Here is a 16,295-nt window from a genome sequence, read left to right as displayed (position 1 = left end):
CTCTTCACCCCACTCTATCCACAAGTCTGCTCTGTATGTCTGCGTCTTTATTTCTGCCCTGCAAACAGGTTCATCAGTACCATTTTTCTGGATTCCATATATATGCATTAATATGCAATATTTGTTTTCTCTTTCTGACTTATTTCACTCTGTATAACAGGCTCTAGGTTTTGTCTGTTCTCAGTTCAACTAACTCAAATCCGTTCCTTTTTATGGCTGAGTAATATTCCATTGTGTATTTGTACCACTTCTTTATCCTCCATCTGTCAGTGGACATCTAGACTGCTTCCATGTCTTGGCTGTTATAAATGCAATGAACACTGGGGTACATGTGTTTTTTGAATTACGGTTTTTTTAAGGGTCTATGCCCATTAGTGGGCTTCCCTGGTGACTCAGTAGTAAAGAACCCTCCCTCCAATGCAGGAGATGCTGGTTCTATCCCTAAGTTGGGAACATCCCTTGGAGAAGGAAATGACAACTCACTCCAGTATTTTTGTCTGGAAAATCCCACGGACAGAGGAGCCTGGTGGGCTGCAGTCCTCGGGGTTGCAAAAGAGTTGGACACAACTTAGTGACTAAAAAACAACATGTTGGGGTTGCTGGGTCATATGGTTGTTTTATTCCTAGTTTTTTAAGGCGCCTCTATACTGTTCTTCATAGTGGCTGTATCAGTTTACATTCCCATCAACAAACAGTATAGGAGGGTTCACTTTTCTCCACACACATCATTTATTGTTCGTAGATTTTTTGATGGTGGCCATTCTGACTGATGTGAGGTGATACTTCATTGTAGTTTTGCTTTGCATTTCTCTAATAATTAATGATGTTGAGCTTCTTTTCACATGCCTCTTGATCATCTACAAGTCTTTGGAGAAATGTCTATTTAGGTCTTTTGCCCATTTTTGATTGGGGTTGTTTGATTTTTTATATTGAGCCACATGAGCTGCTTATAAATTTTGGAGACTAATCCCTTGTCAGTCACATAATTTGCAAATATTTTCTCCTATATATTTTTAATATTTGTCCATGGGTTGTCTTTTCATTTTGTTTGTGGTTTACTTTGCTGTGCAGAAGCTTTTGAGTTTAATTAGGTCTCATATGTTTATTTTCGTTTTTATTTCCGTTACTCTCAGAGACAGATCAAAAAAGATACTGTGGTGATTTATGTCAAAGAGTATTCTGCCTATGTTTTCCTCTAAGAGTTTAATAGTATCCAATCTTACTGTTCGGAGAAGGCAGTGGCACCCAACTCCAGTACTCTTGCCTGGAGTACTCTTGGCTGGAGAATCCCAGGATCGGGGAGCCTGGTGGGCTGCCGGCTATGGAGTCGTGCTGAGTCGGATACGACTCAAAGTGACTTAGCAGCAGCAGCAGTCTTATCTTTAGGTCTTCAATCCATTTACAGTTAATTTTTGTATATCGTGTTAGAGAATGTTCTAATTTCATTCTTTTACAGGTAGCTATTCAGTTTTCCCAGCACCGCTTATTAAAGAGACTGTCTTTTCTCCATTGTATATTCTTGCCTCCTTGTGGTGGATTAATTGACCATAGGGTTTACTTCTCGGCTTTCTGTCCTGTTCCTTGATCTTCGAAGGTGCAGTTTAAAACAATGGCGCTTATTTGAAAGCAGATCTTTTCTTTGGACTCCATCAACCATCCTGCAAAAACAAAGAACATAGATGTTGCCTTTATTTACAGTTTTGTTTTTTGTTTTTCCTCCTAGAGATGGCAAATCCTGAGGCTGCTATAAGTAGCTGCAGCTCTCATGAAGAGGAAAATCGCTGCACTTTTAATCAGCATACATCTCCCTCTGAGGAACTTCTATTAGAAGACCAGATGAGACGAAAACTCAAATTTTTTTTCATGAATCCTTGTGAGAAGTTCTGGGCTCGAGGTAGAAAACCCTGGAAACTTGCCATACAAATTCTAAAAATCGCAATGGTGACTATACAGGTAGGCACCTCAGATCATGAGTTTAGCAAAGTCTTCTTTTACTAACAAAGATGACTCTGTGTTTTCTTTTGTTTTTAAATAACTTTTTAACTATATGCCTCATAACAATAAATTAGGAGATACACAATCTTAAATCCTCTCTCTTCCATATTTGTGAAAGAAGACTTTTTTCCCCTAACTTGTTTCTTTTCATCTTTCATTAAATTGTAATTTTACTCACATAGTGTAAATAGATTTCAGGAAAAGAAAATTTTAATATTTTGCTTCCAGTCAAGAAGTTTAGCTGAAGGTTTCTGAATCAACTTTGGAAGCTAGCTGTTGCCCAAGTAGAGAATTCATTTTTTTCCTAGTTAGTTGCCTGAAAATTTCTCTCTCTTCATAATTATTTGGATTCTCACATCTCTGTGATCGTGGGAGCCCTGAAGTAGAAGAGTGTGGAGCTGATTAAAAGGAGTAACGTAGGTAGTGAAATATGAGACTTCATTTTAGAAGATGTTGAATCTCATTTCCTTGGCTTCTCTTAACATTTTGGGGGGAAATTATGTTTTGTGATTCTTTATATATATTTATAATTTACTCTTGTGAAGGTATGTTCCTGCTAGTGAGAGTAATTATCTCTTGTTTAAAGCAAAAGAGCAAAAATAAAAGCATATTTCAATAGGAAAAATAGGTGATAGGTTTATTTTTTCTTTTTTTAAAATTATTATTATTATTTTTTACTTTATATTTTTTCTTAATTTGGTGAAAAATGCATATGTAAATAAATGACTGGATTAAGGAGAATTTTTTAACTCTGAAATCACGCATTTTAGCTGATTATTGAGCACAAGTTCTTCTCGATTGTTAGAAGCTGACAATCATATGAAGTTGGTGAAATTCTTTTATTTATTTATTTTTTAACTGGAGGATAATTGCTTTACAGTTTTGTGGTGGTTTCTTCCATACAGCAATGCAGATGAACCGTAATTATATACTCTCCCTCTTAAACCTCCCTCCCCTCTCTTCCCTCTAGGTCATCAGAGTGCCAGACTGAACTCCCTGTGTTGTATACTTCTCACCAGCTATCTGTTTTACACATGATAGTGTATATATGTTGATGTTACTTTCTCCATTCATTGAAGTTGATGAGATTCTTGCCTAAGTTTCTTTCTGATGCTAGATGTTGTGTAAAGGAAACTGACATTTGAGTGATTTCTTGTTCCAAGACATTATTTTGTTTAATTTCAGCAATACTTCTGTTGGATAAATACTGGACTCCTTCAGTTTACAGAATGAGGAGCTGATATTTATAAAGTTTTTTGAATGCCACATGACGAGTACTGACTAGTACGGCCAGTGGCAGAATTAATACTTTAGAGACACGTGCTCTTTCTAATTATCAACATAAAAATGGTTGTTTGATTCCCAATATACTTGGCAAGTTGGAATTGAAATTCTTAATTTCCAAGTGATAATGTATGTCACAATAGTGAAGGTATTTCTCTATGTTGTTTCCCATAAGTCAGAGGGGAAGCCTGTATCAGTTCAGTTCAGTTGCTCAGTCGTGTCCGCCTCTTTGCGACCCCATGAATCCCAGCACGCCAGGCCTCCCTGTCCATCACCAACTCCCGGAGTTCATTCAAACTCATGTCCATCGAGTCGGTGATGCCATCCAACCATCTCATCCTCTGGCGTCCCCTTCTCCTCCTGCCCCCAATCCCTCCCAGCATCAGAGGCTTTTCCAATGAGTCAACTCTTCGCATGAGGCGGCCAAAGTACTGGAGTTTCAGCTTTAGCATCAGTCCTTCCAAAGAAATCCCAGGGCTGATCTCCTTCAGAATGGACTGGTTGGATCTCGTTGCAGTCCAAGGGACTCTCAAGAGTCTTCCAACAACACAGTTCAAAGGCATCAATTCTTAGGCGCTCAGCTTCCTTTATAGTCCAACTCTCACATCCACACATGACCACAGGAAAAACCATAGCCTTGACTAGACGGACCTTTGTTGGCAAAGTAATGTCTCTGCTTTTGAATATGCTATCTAGGTTGGTCATAACTTTCCTTCCAAGGAGTAAGCGTCTTTGAATTTCATGGCTGCAATTATCATCTATAGTGATTTTGAAACCCCCCAAAATAAAGTCAGCCACTGTTTCCACTGTTTCCCTATCTATTTGCCATGAAGTGATGGGACCAGATGCCATGATCTTAGTTTTCTGAATGTTGAGCTTTAAGCCAACTTTTTCACTCTCCTCTTTCAGTCTCATCAAGAGACTTTTTAGTTCCTCTTCACTTTCTGCCATAAGGGTGGTGTCATCTGCATATCTGAGGTTACTGATATTTCTCCCGGCAATCTTGATTCCAGCTTGTGCTTCTTCCAGCCCAGCCTTTCTCATGATGTACTCTGCATAGAAGTTAAATAAGCAGGGTGACAATATACAGCCTTGACATACTCCTTTTCCTGTTTGGAACCAGTCTGTTGTTCCATGGCCTGCATGGAACTGTTGCTTCCTGGCCTGCATATAGGTTTCTCAAGAGGCAGGTCAGGTGCTCTGGTATTCCCATCTCTTGAAGAATTTTCCACACTTTATTGTGATCCACACAGTCAAAGGCATTGGAATATATGTTAATATACTTAAATTTAGAGATGAGTTGAAAGAATATTTTTATTTTTGGTCTTGTTGTCACAGTTTTGGTAATTAGTCCTAGAAATATAGTTTGATTATAAGACTTAAACTTATATATTTCTTCTTATATATTTGTTTAAGAAGAGCTTAAACTTATATATTTCTTCTTCTTATAATTTCTTTTATTGTACACCTGCTTCAAGCCTTCTTGATGTCCTGAAGAATTCATTTTGAGATCTTCTACTTGCCCTTCAAGCTCCTGCACCATCTGACTTCAGTGTTTCTGCTCACATTTTTCCTCACTGTTTCTCTAATTGACTTATGCTAGTGTCTTCAGTGTCCCCCTCAAAGTGCTAAGTTCAACTTGACCTTCTTAGCTTTCTCCACACACTCCTCAAATATCCCCTGCCCCAAGTTATGCACTTACTACAGGGCTTCTATTATTCTTTCTTCCCTTAGGAAAGCTTCCAACTTCCTTAGTCAAAGTTATCTTGCTCCTCTGAGCTAAAGAACTCCTAAAGGACTTCTCAGAGCTCCTACAGTTTTTATTGGTGGGGACAATGTCATAAGTGAGATCGTACATGAAAATAAATGTTGAAAGTATGCAAAGTCAGTTTCTTTTAGTTTAAAACTAGAAACCCACCTTATCTGTAAGGACAAATTAGTTCCCAACTGCCAAATGTTTAATTTCTATAGAATATATTAGGAATTAATTAGGTACTGAATCTTGAATAGATGAATTAATCATTTAATGGAGACCTTTATTTCATTGCTGTTTCACCCTCTTTTTCTTTCTTTTAAGCTGATCTTTTTTGGCTTGAGTAACCAGATGGTTGTAGCTTTCAAGGAAGAGAACACTATAGCATTCAAGCACCTCTTCCTAAAAGGATATACAGACAGAATGGATGACACATATGCAGTGTATACACAAAGAGATGTGTATGATCAGATCGTCTTTGCAGTGAACCAGGTAAGTCAGGCACATGCATTCTTTACTTTGGAGAAAGATTAGACTGGAGAATTGTTAGCAATGTGCAAAATAGAAGCTGACATTCAGGGGTACAAGGGTGAGCATTTTTTAATGAAATTATAAATATCATATATGAAACCATTAATTTTTTTTAACTTTGCCAACAAACTTTTACAAAACTGTAAGTTGAGAAGAGCTTTTGTTTAGTAACAGAGAGACAGAAACTTTAAAGACTTAATTAAAAGAGTCAGATCTAGGGCTTGACATAAGAACTTCAAAGATTTAAAATTATTAACCATGACCTTGGTTGTAAGTAGTCATTAAGTTTTCAGAGTTTATATGTTCAGGGACCCTTAAAAATAATGAGATTATTAACCTTGAAGAATGTGTAGAGTAACCAAGACCTGAAATTCATTTAAAAAATAAGAAAGGCCTTTATGTCACATAAGGCAATGGTTTTATTGTAACATTGATTAACTGCTTCAAAAAGGAAGCTTGTTTTTCATACATGTGGGTCAAATTTCTACTCTGAGTTTCTAATCAATTTGTTTTTGCTATAAACAGTACTTTCTCAAGTCCGAAAATCTCCTATTTTGTAGGAATCTTTGGCAACTTTCTTGAAGTCAGCATTTCCAACCTTAGTACTGCAGACAACATTTCTGTAGTACTGACTGCAGTATATATAAAAATTGTAACTCTTCTTCAAAAATTGTTATAGTGTAATTAGGGCTTTTCATTTTCCCAGAGGTAAACTATGGGATAAAATACATATTTTTGACAGTAAGGCTTTCTGATACCATTCAGATTACAGAAATTGTCCAGAAATCTATAATAATGGAAGTAAGCTACATGCGTTGTTAAATAGAATTATGTCCTACAGTTTGTAAGGTCAAATAGTAGTGAAATTCTGGAGATATTAAGTTTTGAGATCCTTGTTTTAAGATTACTAAGTTTATCTAAATTACTCTGAAGCAAACTAGTAATTTCTTTTTGACAGGAGGGGTGGGTAGAGGCAAGAGATACACAGTTCAATAAATTCTTCCTAAAACATTTTGACTTTTATTATTAAGGTTAAAAACAGTCTTAAGTATATAGTATTTGGCATTCAGGCAGTTCTGTTTATCAGATTTCTTTTTTCTTTATAGAATTGCATGTAGGTAGATTCCTTGTGCTAGTAAATAGGTAGATACTATTTGGGGTAGAGTTTACCCCATTTGAGGCAAGTGACTCCTTACCATCTTCCAAGCACTATCATGGATTTTAAACTGAAGGTAAAAAAGTATCTTAATCACAATATTAGTGAATAAAGTTTTTGTGGTTAATAAGGTCAATTATTCTACATGATTCCAGAGAAGTGAATAGGGAAAACATGGACTGATATGAAAGAAACATCTTTGTCTGCTGTAAGGAGATATTTTGATAGTTGAGATGATAGTCACCAAGAACTGACAGGTAGGTTTAAGACACAAGTTTCTATGATAGGAGGTTCAGATCTTTAAGTAATTCTTGTCTGGACTGCCTCACAGGGAGTGGGCACTCAGAAGGGCTATAGGGGCCCATACAGATGTGACCCCTGCCTGCCTTTCTGGCTTTACCTCCGTTACAGGCAGGAGGTATCTCACATTTCAGGCATATTGGTCTCCGTGGTACCTTACCACATTCAATATCTTTTACTTCTTTTTTCATTTAATGTATTCCTCTTACTCTCTCCCATGCCCCAATATAAAACTACCCATTGGACTCTGAGTAGCTTTAGAAAGACTTAAGGCACTTATTTCCTTGTATGGGAAATATCTCAAAACTAAATATGTCTAGCATTATACTGTTTCCTCTAGATGCAGGACATAATACTATTTAATGATTTATACAGCTTAATTATATTACTGTAGATTTCTGGCGCATTTTCCCAGTCCCAGTGCTAGCAGAAATGTTGGTGCCGTAACAAATCCTATCCTAGCAGTTTACCATCTTACTGTGTGTAGATGAGCTCTAGTGGATGAAGATCTTCTATCATGTTATAATAGTTTTTCACCTCACCATTAACTTGACAAATATTTGAGTATCTACTCTGTACTCTTACCTGAAAGCTGGGTTTGCCTCTTGGTGGATGTCGAGCCAAAACAACCAACCAAGCCAAAAATCAGAAGGAAGGATTAATTATTTTCAGCAAATAAGGAGACCACCAGGGATCTTTCTCAAAGCAGTGTCTCCTGGGACAGTAAAATTGGGAAACTTTTAAATTAAGGCACCTGCATATTTCTGAAGGAGCTTGGGCAGTTGACAAGAGTCCAAGTTTTAGTTGACTGAAGTCATGAGGGTCAGAAAAGGTTAAGTGTTATGGGCTAATCTTTACCACTGAAACAGAACTGGGAATCTTTACAATGGATGTGTTATCTATGCTGTTGTTACTTTTCTTGTCTGATAATAGTCATTTGTTTGTACATTCATTTGTTCCCTTAACATTGTTAATTACTGAGACCTGTTTAAGAACCAGCATTTGATCCAAAAAGGCTGAGGCCAAAAATGGCTTCTCTTACAACAAAGTCTCACATTCTCTTTCTCCAGGGACCCACCCCCTGCCCAGCCTATCTTCTTACCTGGTTCTAAGTGCTCAGGTTAGTGCAGTGGGCTTGATAAATTCCTCGCCCTGTGGAACTTAGATTCTAATGTAAGAGATGGATTTTAAACAAATTTAGCAAGATAATTTGACCTCCAACAGTGATGACTGCTATGAAAAAAAATTAGGTGGCATAAAACATGAACAGTGGTCTCAAGATGGTCAGAAAAGGCCTCTCTGGGGATTTGAAGTCTGAAGAAGAATATTTCAGACTGAAGGAGTGGCAACAGCAAAGGCCCTGGAGGCTGGAAAACATTTAGTATGTTTAAGGCAAGTGTGCAAAGGAGTGAAGGAAGAGCCAGAGGTAGGGCTTTCCAGGCAAAGAGCTTTTAAGTTTATTCTGAGACACAGGAAATCATGGGAGGACTTTCAGTAGGGGAATATTGCTTAAAAGTGACTAAGCTGTATTCTTGCAAAGATAAAGATTAAAAAAAAATTATCTTTAGACAGAGCTTTGCTGGTTAGTCTGGAACAGTTTTATCCCACTTCCTATATTATAGTAAAGCAGAACTCTTGACTATAGAAAATAGTTCAAAGATAAATAAAGTTTGTACTCACATTAAATGTAAAAGTCACTTCCTAAACATAGTTCTTTAAAGGAGGAAAGAACTTGAAATGTTATTTAAGGTTAAATTCAGCCTTTAATTTTGCAGGTAAGAAAGCAGAGGCTGATAAAGTTTGTGACTTGCTCACAACCACAGAAATGAGACTTGAACCCAAAACTCTAATTCACAAGTGCTCTTTGCCCTCTGCCATCCCAGTGCACAGTAGCATGTCAATTACTTTCCAGTCTCCACCTGGACAGGAGGTGGGAACCTACCGTTTCAAAGGCAGGGAGGGAGGGGAACCATGGCTTCACTTCTGCCTGGCTGGGTGCTCTCATTTTCTGTTTCTCTTTTTGGTTGAAGTATTTGCAGCTATGCAACGTCTCAGTTGGGAATCATGCATTTGAGAACAAGGGCACGGAGCAGTCGGCCATGGCAGTCTGTTGGCACTTCTACAAGCAAGGAAACATCTATCCTGGAAACGATACCTTTGACATTGACCCAGAAATTGAAACTGGTGATATTCTTCTATAAGCTAGAACTTCCATTTTTAACTCCTTGATTTAAAGGCAGTAATTTCATCTCTGAAAATATTGATTTGGCCTGTGCTATTAGGTCATAGTAAGAACTGTATCAGTTATGCCAGGCACTTCACTATACCTCATGATTCTTAACCAAACCAACAAACAAAAAATCAACAAGACAAGTTTAGTATTATCCTCATTTTACAGAAGACTAAAGTGTGGCTCAGAAGGTTTAGTAATCTGCTCAAGGTGGACCTAGTAAGAGATAGTGCTGAAATTTGACCCAGGCTGTGCTCTTAGCCATTTTATTCCACAACCTCTCTTCTGGATAAGCCAGTTTAATAGATATTGCCCTTATAAAACAAATGTTTGCAAATTCTTGAATATATAAAACTTTCTCCCCTCAATAGTACTTCACTATTCAGTATCTTTGAGGGGTAAGTTGAGGAGTAATGAGATTCCCTCGTAGCTCAGTTGGTTAGAGATATGCCTGCAGTTCAGGAGACCTGAGTTCAATTCCTAGGTCAGGAAGATCCCCTGGAGAAGGAAATAGCAACCCACTCCAGTATTCTTGCCTGGGAAATCCCATGAACAGAGGAGCCTGGCGGGCTACAGTCCATGGAGTCTCAAAGAATCAGACAGAACTTAGCAACTAAACCACCACCAGTGAGAACCAGAATTTAGAATAGCATAGCTTATTCCTGTTAGCAAAGATCTATTTACAATTTGTACCTAAAACATTAGCTTAGTTCATTGAGTTAAAAAGTAAGTACTTTTAACAGTTGCCGCTGGGACTTTTTCTTTGAGAAAAATAATAAAGGATTATAGTACTGACTAGTAAAAACCTTCTAAGATGGTGTCTTCCCTTTTTTTTTAAAGTGTTTATTGAGGGAAAATTGTCAACACATAGTATTTTTTAAAAATAGATACTTTAAACATAGAAAATTTTATCTTAGACACTCTAGGGGCTTCAAATGTATGCATAGGATACAAAAAGGGAGAGGGGCCTCAAAATTTAGGCTGAAAAAGACAGAAAGGAAGATGGCCTTTTATACAAGATTAGTGAAATAGAGTTCAGATCTTTCTCTACTTCCATCCTCTCAAGAAATGTTATAATCACGTCTTACAAACAAATAAAAGTCATTGTAACCATGTGGTATGGATGTTTAGATTTAAAAATCTTAATTCACAAAAATACCAGAATCTGAATATCCAGTTTTCATTATATGATCCTTTCAGGATGCAGTTTTCTATGTTTATTTCAGGTGCTATATTATGTTTTGTTCCTTTCTATGGCAGAATGTTTATTTGTGGAACCGAATGAACCTTTTCACATTGGAACACTAGAAGAAAATAAACTCAACTTAACACTGGACTTTCACAGGTGAGGGAAGCAGGTGGGAAGTAACTCCTGTTTGTGTGTACGTGGTTTCACTGCACTAAAGTCTCCTGTTTTCCAGACTCATAACAGTGGAGCTGCAGTTTAAACTGAAGGCCATTAACCTGCAGACTATTCGTCATCATGAGTTCCCGGACTGTTACGACTTTACTCTGACTGTGAGTGTGGGTACTCTGACTGTGGGTGTGGGCTGGGCTAATTTGATTCCTGTCTGGAGAAAAATGGTTTGATATAGTTATGTGTTCGATCTACTTGTGTTGAGGGTTGATCAAATGTATAGGGTGTTCTTGTCCTAACTGGATATGCACAGAGGAGACATTGGTTCAGCTAGCTCTGTTAGTCCTTTCTTAACTGCATTTTCACTTTCCGAGGTTTTAGTTATCATGGTCAACCTCTGTCTGAAAATATTAAGTAGAAAATTCCAGAAACAAACCATTCATGTATTTTAAACTGCATGTCATTCTGAATAGCATGATGAAAACTTTCTGACCTTCCTCAGTATGAATCATCCTTTGGTCCAGTGTATACCATCCATTAGTCACTCAATAACCCTCTCAGTTATCTACATATCACAGTACTTGTGCTCAAATAAGCTTTATTTTACTTAAGAATGGCCCCAAAGCTGGTGATTGCAATATGTCAAAATATTTCTTTAGGTGAAAAACTGAAAGCATTTAACTTAATGAAGACAGAAAACCAATTGTATGTTGAGATTGCTTAAGCTACAAGAAGAAATCTATAGGTGACATTGTGAAGAAGGAAAAAGAAATCCATGCTAGTTTTACTGTTGCAGCTCAAACTGCAAAAATTATGGCCACAGTGTGATAAGTGTGTAGTTAAGATGGAAAAAGGCATTTAATTTGTACAAGATACTTAGAGAGACCACATTCATGCAACTTTTATTATAGTATATGTTATAGTTTTCCTATTTTATTATTATTGTTTAGTCGCTAAGTCATGTCTGTCTCTTTTGTGACCCCATGGACTGTAAGCTCCTCTGTCCATGGATTTCCTAGGCAAGAATACTGGAGTGGGTTGCCATTTCCTCCTCCAGGGGATCTCCCCAACCCTGGGATCGAACCTGCGTCTCCTGCATTGCAGGTGGATTCTTTACCACTGTGTCACCACGGAAGCCCACTTTTAAAAATTATTATTGTTTTTACTCTCCTGTGCCCAATTTATAAACTTAATCAAAGGTGTGTATGTATCAGATCAGATCAGATCAGTCGCTCAGTTGTGTCCGACTCTTTGCGACCCCATGAGTTGCAGCACTCCAGGCTTCCCTGTCCATCACCAACTCCCGGAGTTCACTGAGACTCATGTCCATTGAGTCAGTGATGCCATCCAGCCATCTCATCCTCTGGTGTCCCCTTCTCCTTCTGCCCCCAATCTCTCCCAGCATCAGAGTCTTTTCCAGTGAGTCAACTCTTTGCATGAGGTGGCCAAAGGACTGGAGTTTCAGCTTTAGCATCATTCCTTCCAAAGAAATCCCAGGGCTGATCTTCAGAATGGACTGGTTGGATCTCCTTGCAGTCCAAGGGACTCTCAAGAGTCTTCTCCAACACCACAGTTCAAAAGCATCAATTCTTCAGCGCTCAGCCTTCTTCACAGTCCAACTCTCACATCCATACATGACCACAGGAAAAACCATATAGGAAAGATATTATATATGAAGTTTGGTATTATCTGTGATTTCAGGCATCTGCTGGGGATCTTGGATAAAGGGGAGGGACTCTTGTACCCACTTGTTTAGTTGTTAACCATCGGTCTTCTGTACCTCAATGTAAGTTCTCTGAGGGCGGGGACCTTGTCTTGTTCACTGCTGAGTCTTCAGGACCAAGAACAAGGACCACAAAGAACAGACGTTTGTACGTTTGTATGGTTAGCTCTCAGCAGTCGGTGGCAGTCTGCTTAAGGTCATTGCCAAGGGTTCTTGCTGCTGAGTTTCCTCACTGAGGATGCTTGCAGCCTATGGAAGTTATAGCTCACTGTGCCTCCTGCATGCTGCCTCTGAAAGTTCTGGTTAGTTTCCTCTTCTCTGTATTCCAGTTGCAGATGGAGCTTTGATGCTCTCTATGGAGCACAAGATGCCTCTCATGCTGGTTCATCACCTCACAGGGATCAGAGTCAGTAGCGCAATGCTGAGAGGCATATGCAGGACAGCATTTGATAACAGCTTGCCTTCACATGGTCCAGATTTCTAGTACTACAGTAGCAGTTTGTATCAAAAGTTATGTCCACGATACTCAACTAATTGTCTATTAGAAATCAAATTTTCAGAAATTGAGATTAAAAATATTTTAGGATGTAGTATAATATAATAATTATGCATAATGTTTAATAAGAAAAAGCACTAATTCTGTAAGACTGTATTTGGGCTACACATTTTGATCCTAATAGTAACCAGCAAGTTGTGAATTTTTAAAATTACATGATTTTTTAAAAATTGAGCTGTTATCCACAGTCTTCTCTCTCTGTGTCTGTGTGTCTGCCTCTCTCTTGTAGAGAAATGATACTTTTTTTAAAGTCTTATAATCTTTTAAGGCTTTGGTCAACTGAAACCTTCTTCATGGACCTCTTTGTGATTTCTCAGTTAGAAATACATTCTGTGCTCTGAAGCCCTAGATTTTGTTTTTATTTTGTATTGTATGTCTTACCACCTTCTCTTTTAAGTTTTTCTAGATGTTTATCATCAGCTCCACTAGAATGAAAGTTCCCTGAAGGCAGGAACTGTTTTATCTTTTCATCTCTCAGAAAATATAGTAGGTGACTCAGATATTTGTTGAATGAGCAAGCAAAACACTAGTGAAATGCAGATCTTTTCCCATAACACATTACAATGTAAAAGCATCCTGGCCTTTAGCCACATGCAGATGTTATATTTTTGGCATTCTTGGAGAATTACCCCGGCTATGACTGTTCATTGTGTATTTAGCAGTACATCTCATAGAACTGTGGTGGAAACTGTATCCTATCAGGTAATTTGATAATAAAAGCCATTAGTGTGACTTTTGCCATAAATAAACATGAACTGTGGCAGTATATCCTGATGTAACATACAGGGACTTTCAGTTCAGCTCAGCTCAGTTCAGTCGCTCAGTCGTGTCCGACTCTTTGCGACCCCAGGAATCGCAGCACGCCAGGCTTCCCTGTCCATCACCAACTCCCGGAGTTCACTCAAACTCGTGTCCATCGAGTCGGTGATGCCATCCAGCCATCTCATCCTCTGTCGTCCCCTTCTCCTCCTGCCCCCAATCCCTCCCAGCATCAGAGTCTTTTCCAATGAGTCAGCTGTTCGCATGAGGTGGCCAAAGTATTTGGAGTCAGACAAATCTAGATTTTAATGTTAGCTTACCAGTTAGTAGCTATGTAATTTTAGGCAAATTATTTAATTGGCATGAGCCTCAGTTTTCTCATTTGTAAAACCAAATTAATGCCCACCTACTTGACAAAATTGTTGTGAAGTTAAAATATAGCACATATGAAGGACCTACTAAATTATCTGGTGTGTGGTAGATGTTTGATTCAACAGCTATTTATTAAGGTTGTCTTGTGTGTGCCCAGTTGGGTTCATAATATAAAAGTAGTGCATTGTCATTCATTCATTCATAGTAGTTTGATAAATTCTTGCAACTTGTATTTTGAAGCTCTTTATTAAGTGTATAGACATCTAGGGTTTTTTGTGTTCACTTGAACTTTTTTATCATTGTGAAATGGCACTTTTTAACCCTTATCATATTCTTTGCTCTAAAATTTACTTTGATGTTAATATAACCATTCCAGCTTTCTTATAACTAGTGTTAGCATGGAATATCTTTTTTCATCCTTTTAGATTATTTGTATCTTATATTTAAGGTAGGTTTCTTGATACATAGTTGAGTCTTGCTTTTTTAATCCAACCTAACAATCTCTACCTTTTAATTAAGGTGCTTATATCATTTAAATTGCATGAAATTATTAATATGGTTTCTTTCTTTTTCTGCCTTCTTTTGGATTAACTGGTTTTTTTAGGATTCTAGTCTATCTCGTATGTTAGCTTATTAGCTATAACTCTTTGTTGTGTTATTTTATGGTTTATGCTGCTGCTGCTGCTGCTGCTAAGTTGCTTCAGTCATGTCCGACTCTGTGCGACCCCATAGTACACATATTTAACTTATTACAGCCTACTTTCAAGTGATGGTGTGCCAGTTACATGTATAACATAAAAACCACTTGGCATGGTTTTCCTTCTGCTTAAAGGGCTTCCTTTAATATTTCTTATAATGCAGATCTGCTAGTAATAAGTTCTTTTCACTTCTGTATGTCTGTAAAAGTATTTCACCTTCGTTTTTTAAAGGTAGTTTCATAAGGTATAGACTTCTAGCCTGGCTGTTTTTACCCTGGAACTTTAAAGAATTTGCTCTTTTGTTTATATTGTTTCTGATGAGAAATCTGCTGTCTTCTTCGTCTTTGTTCTTCTGTATGGGATGTATTTCCCCCCTCTGGATGCTTTTAAAATTTTTCTCTTCATTTCTGGTTTCAGTGGTTTGATTCTGATATACCTTTATGTAGTTTTCTTCATGTTTCTTGTATTCGGGGTTCATTGAATATCTTGGATCTGTGGGTTTATAGTTTTTATTACGTTTGACATTTATTCAGTGTTATTTCATCAAATATTTTTCTATCTCCTTCCCCCTGCTTTTCAGAGATTCCAATAATATGTGTATTTGGGCACTTGAAGTTGTCCTCTTTCTTTGATTTAATTTTCTAATATTTTCTCTGTGCTTCACTTTAAATAGTTTTACTGCTGTGACTTCAAATCACTAATCTTTTTTCCTGTATTATCTAATATGTTATTAGTTATACTCAGTATATTTTTTCTTTTTCATTTAAAGAATTCAGTTTCTTCTAAACCTTGCTTAGACGTGATTGACATTAAGTCAGAGTTTATTAGATATTTAATGAGCGCCTACTGTTTGAAAGACCCTGAGGCTCTTTGTTTGGGCAAAGCATGGTTTATTCTTGGCAAAGATTTCTGACTCATTCAAATAGTACTGAGCATCTTTCTTGTGTGAGGCTGGGTCTCCGCAGTGATAAAGATGAGAATACATTATCAATATCCTTGGTTGCTTGTCATGGGAAGAAACATACAGTCTAACATGAGTGGAAACAGAGTAGCTAGACTTACTAAGTTTATTTGTAATCTTTTGTCTGAAGTGGTATCTGTTCCAGAAAAACATCTATTTCTGCTTTATTGACTATGCCACAGCCTTTGACTGTGTGGATCACAATAAACTGTGGAAAATTCTGAAAGAGATGGGAATACCAGAACACCTGATCCGCCTCTTGAGAAATTTGTATGCAGGTCAGGAAGCAACAGTTAGAACTGGACATGGAACAACAGACTGGTTCCAAATAGGAAAAGGAGTTTGTCAAGGCTGTATATTGTCACCCTGTTTATTTAACTTATATGCAGAGTACATCATGAGAAACACTGGACTGGAAGAAACACAAACTGGAATCAAGATTGCCGGGAGAGATATCAATCACCTCAGATATGCAGATGACACCACCCTTATGGCAGAAAGTGAAGAGGAACTCAAAAGCCTCTTGATGAAAGTGAAAGTGGAGAGTGAAAAAGTTGGCTGAAAGCTCAACATTCAGAAAACGAAGATCATGGCATCCGGTCCCATCACTTCATGGGAAA

The 16,295-nt window shown here is 37.7% G+C and overlaps 1 protein-coding gene across 3 annotated transcripts in view; it reads left to right on the top strand.

Moving 5' to 3' along the window:
* The window catches only part of MCOLN3 (mucolipin 3), a 35,186-nt gene that overhangs the window by 4,514 nt on the left and 14,377 nt on the right, over positions 1 to 16,295 (top strand). For all 3 annotated transcript variants that reach the window (XM_010860316.1, XM_010860317.1, XM_010860315.1), the window contains exons 2-6: positions 1,724 to 1,953; positions 5,357 to 5,524; positions 9,050 to 9,203; positions 10,510 to 10,594; positions 10,671 to 10,767. In XM_010860316.1, coding sequence (XP_010858618.1) covers positions 1,726 to 1,953; positions 5,357 to 5,524; positions 9,050 to 9,203; positions 10,510 to 10,594; positions 10,671 to 10,767 — 732 coding nt within the window. In that variant the 5' untranslated portion in view covers positions 1,724 to 1,725. The remainder of the gene's footprint in view (positions 1 to 1,723; positions 1,954 to 5,356; positions 5,525 to 9,049; positions 9,204 to 10,509; positions 10,595 to 10,670; positions 10,768 to 16,295) is intronic.

Source organism: Bison bison, unplaced genomic scaffold, assembly GCF_000754665.1.
Source record: "Bison bison bison isolate TAMUID 2011002044 unplaced genomic scaffold, Bison_UMD1.0 scf7180017864466, whole genome shotgun sequence".
Classification (NCBI taxonomy): Eukaryota; Metazoa; Chordata; class Mammalia; order Artiodactyla; family Bovidae; genus Bison; species Bison bison.
This window is presented reverse-complemented; position numbering and strand designations above follow the sequence as displayed.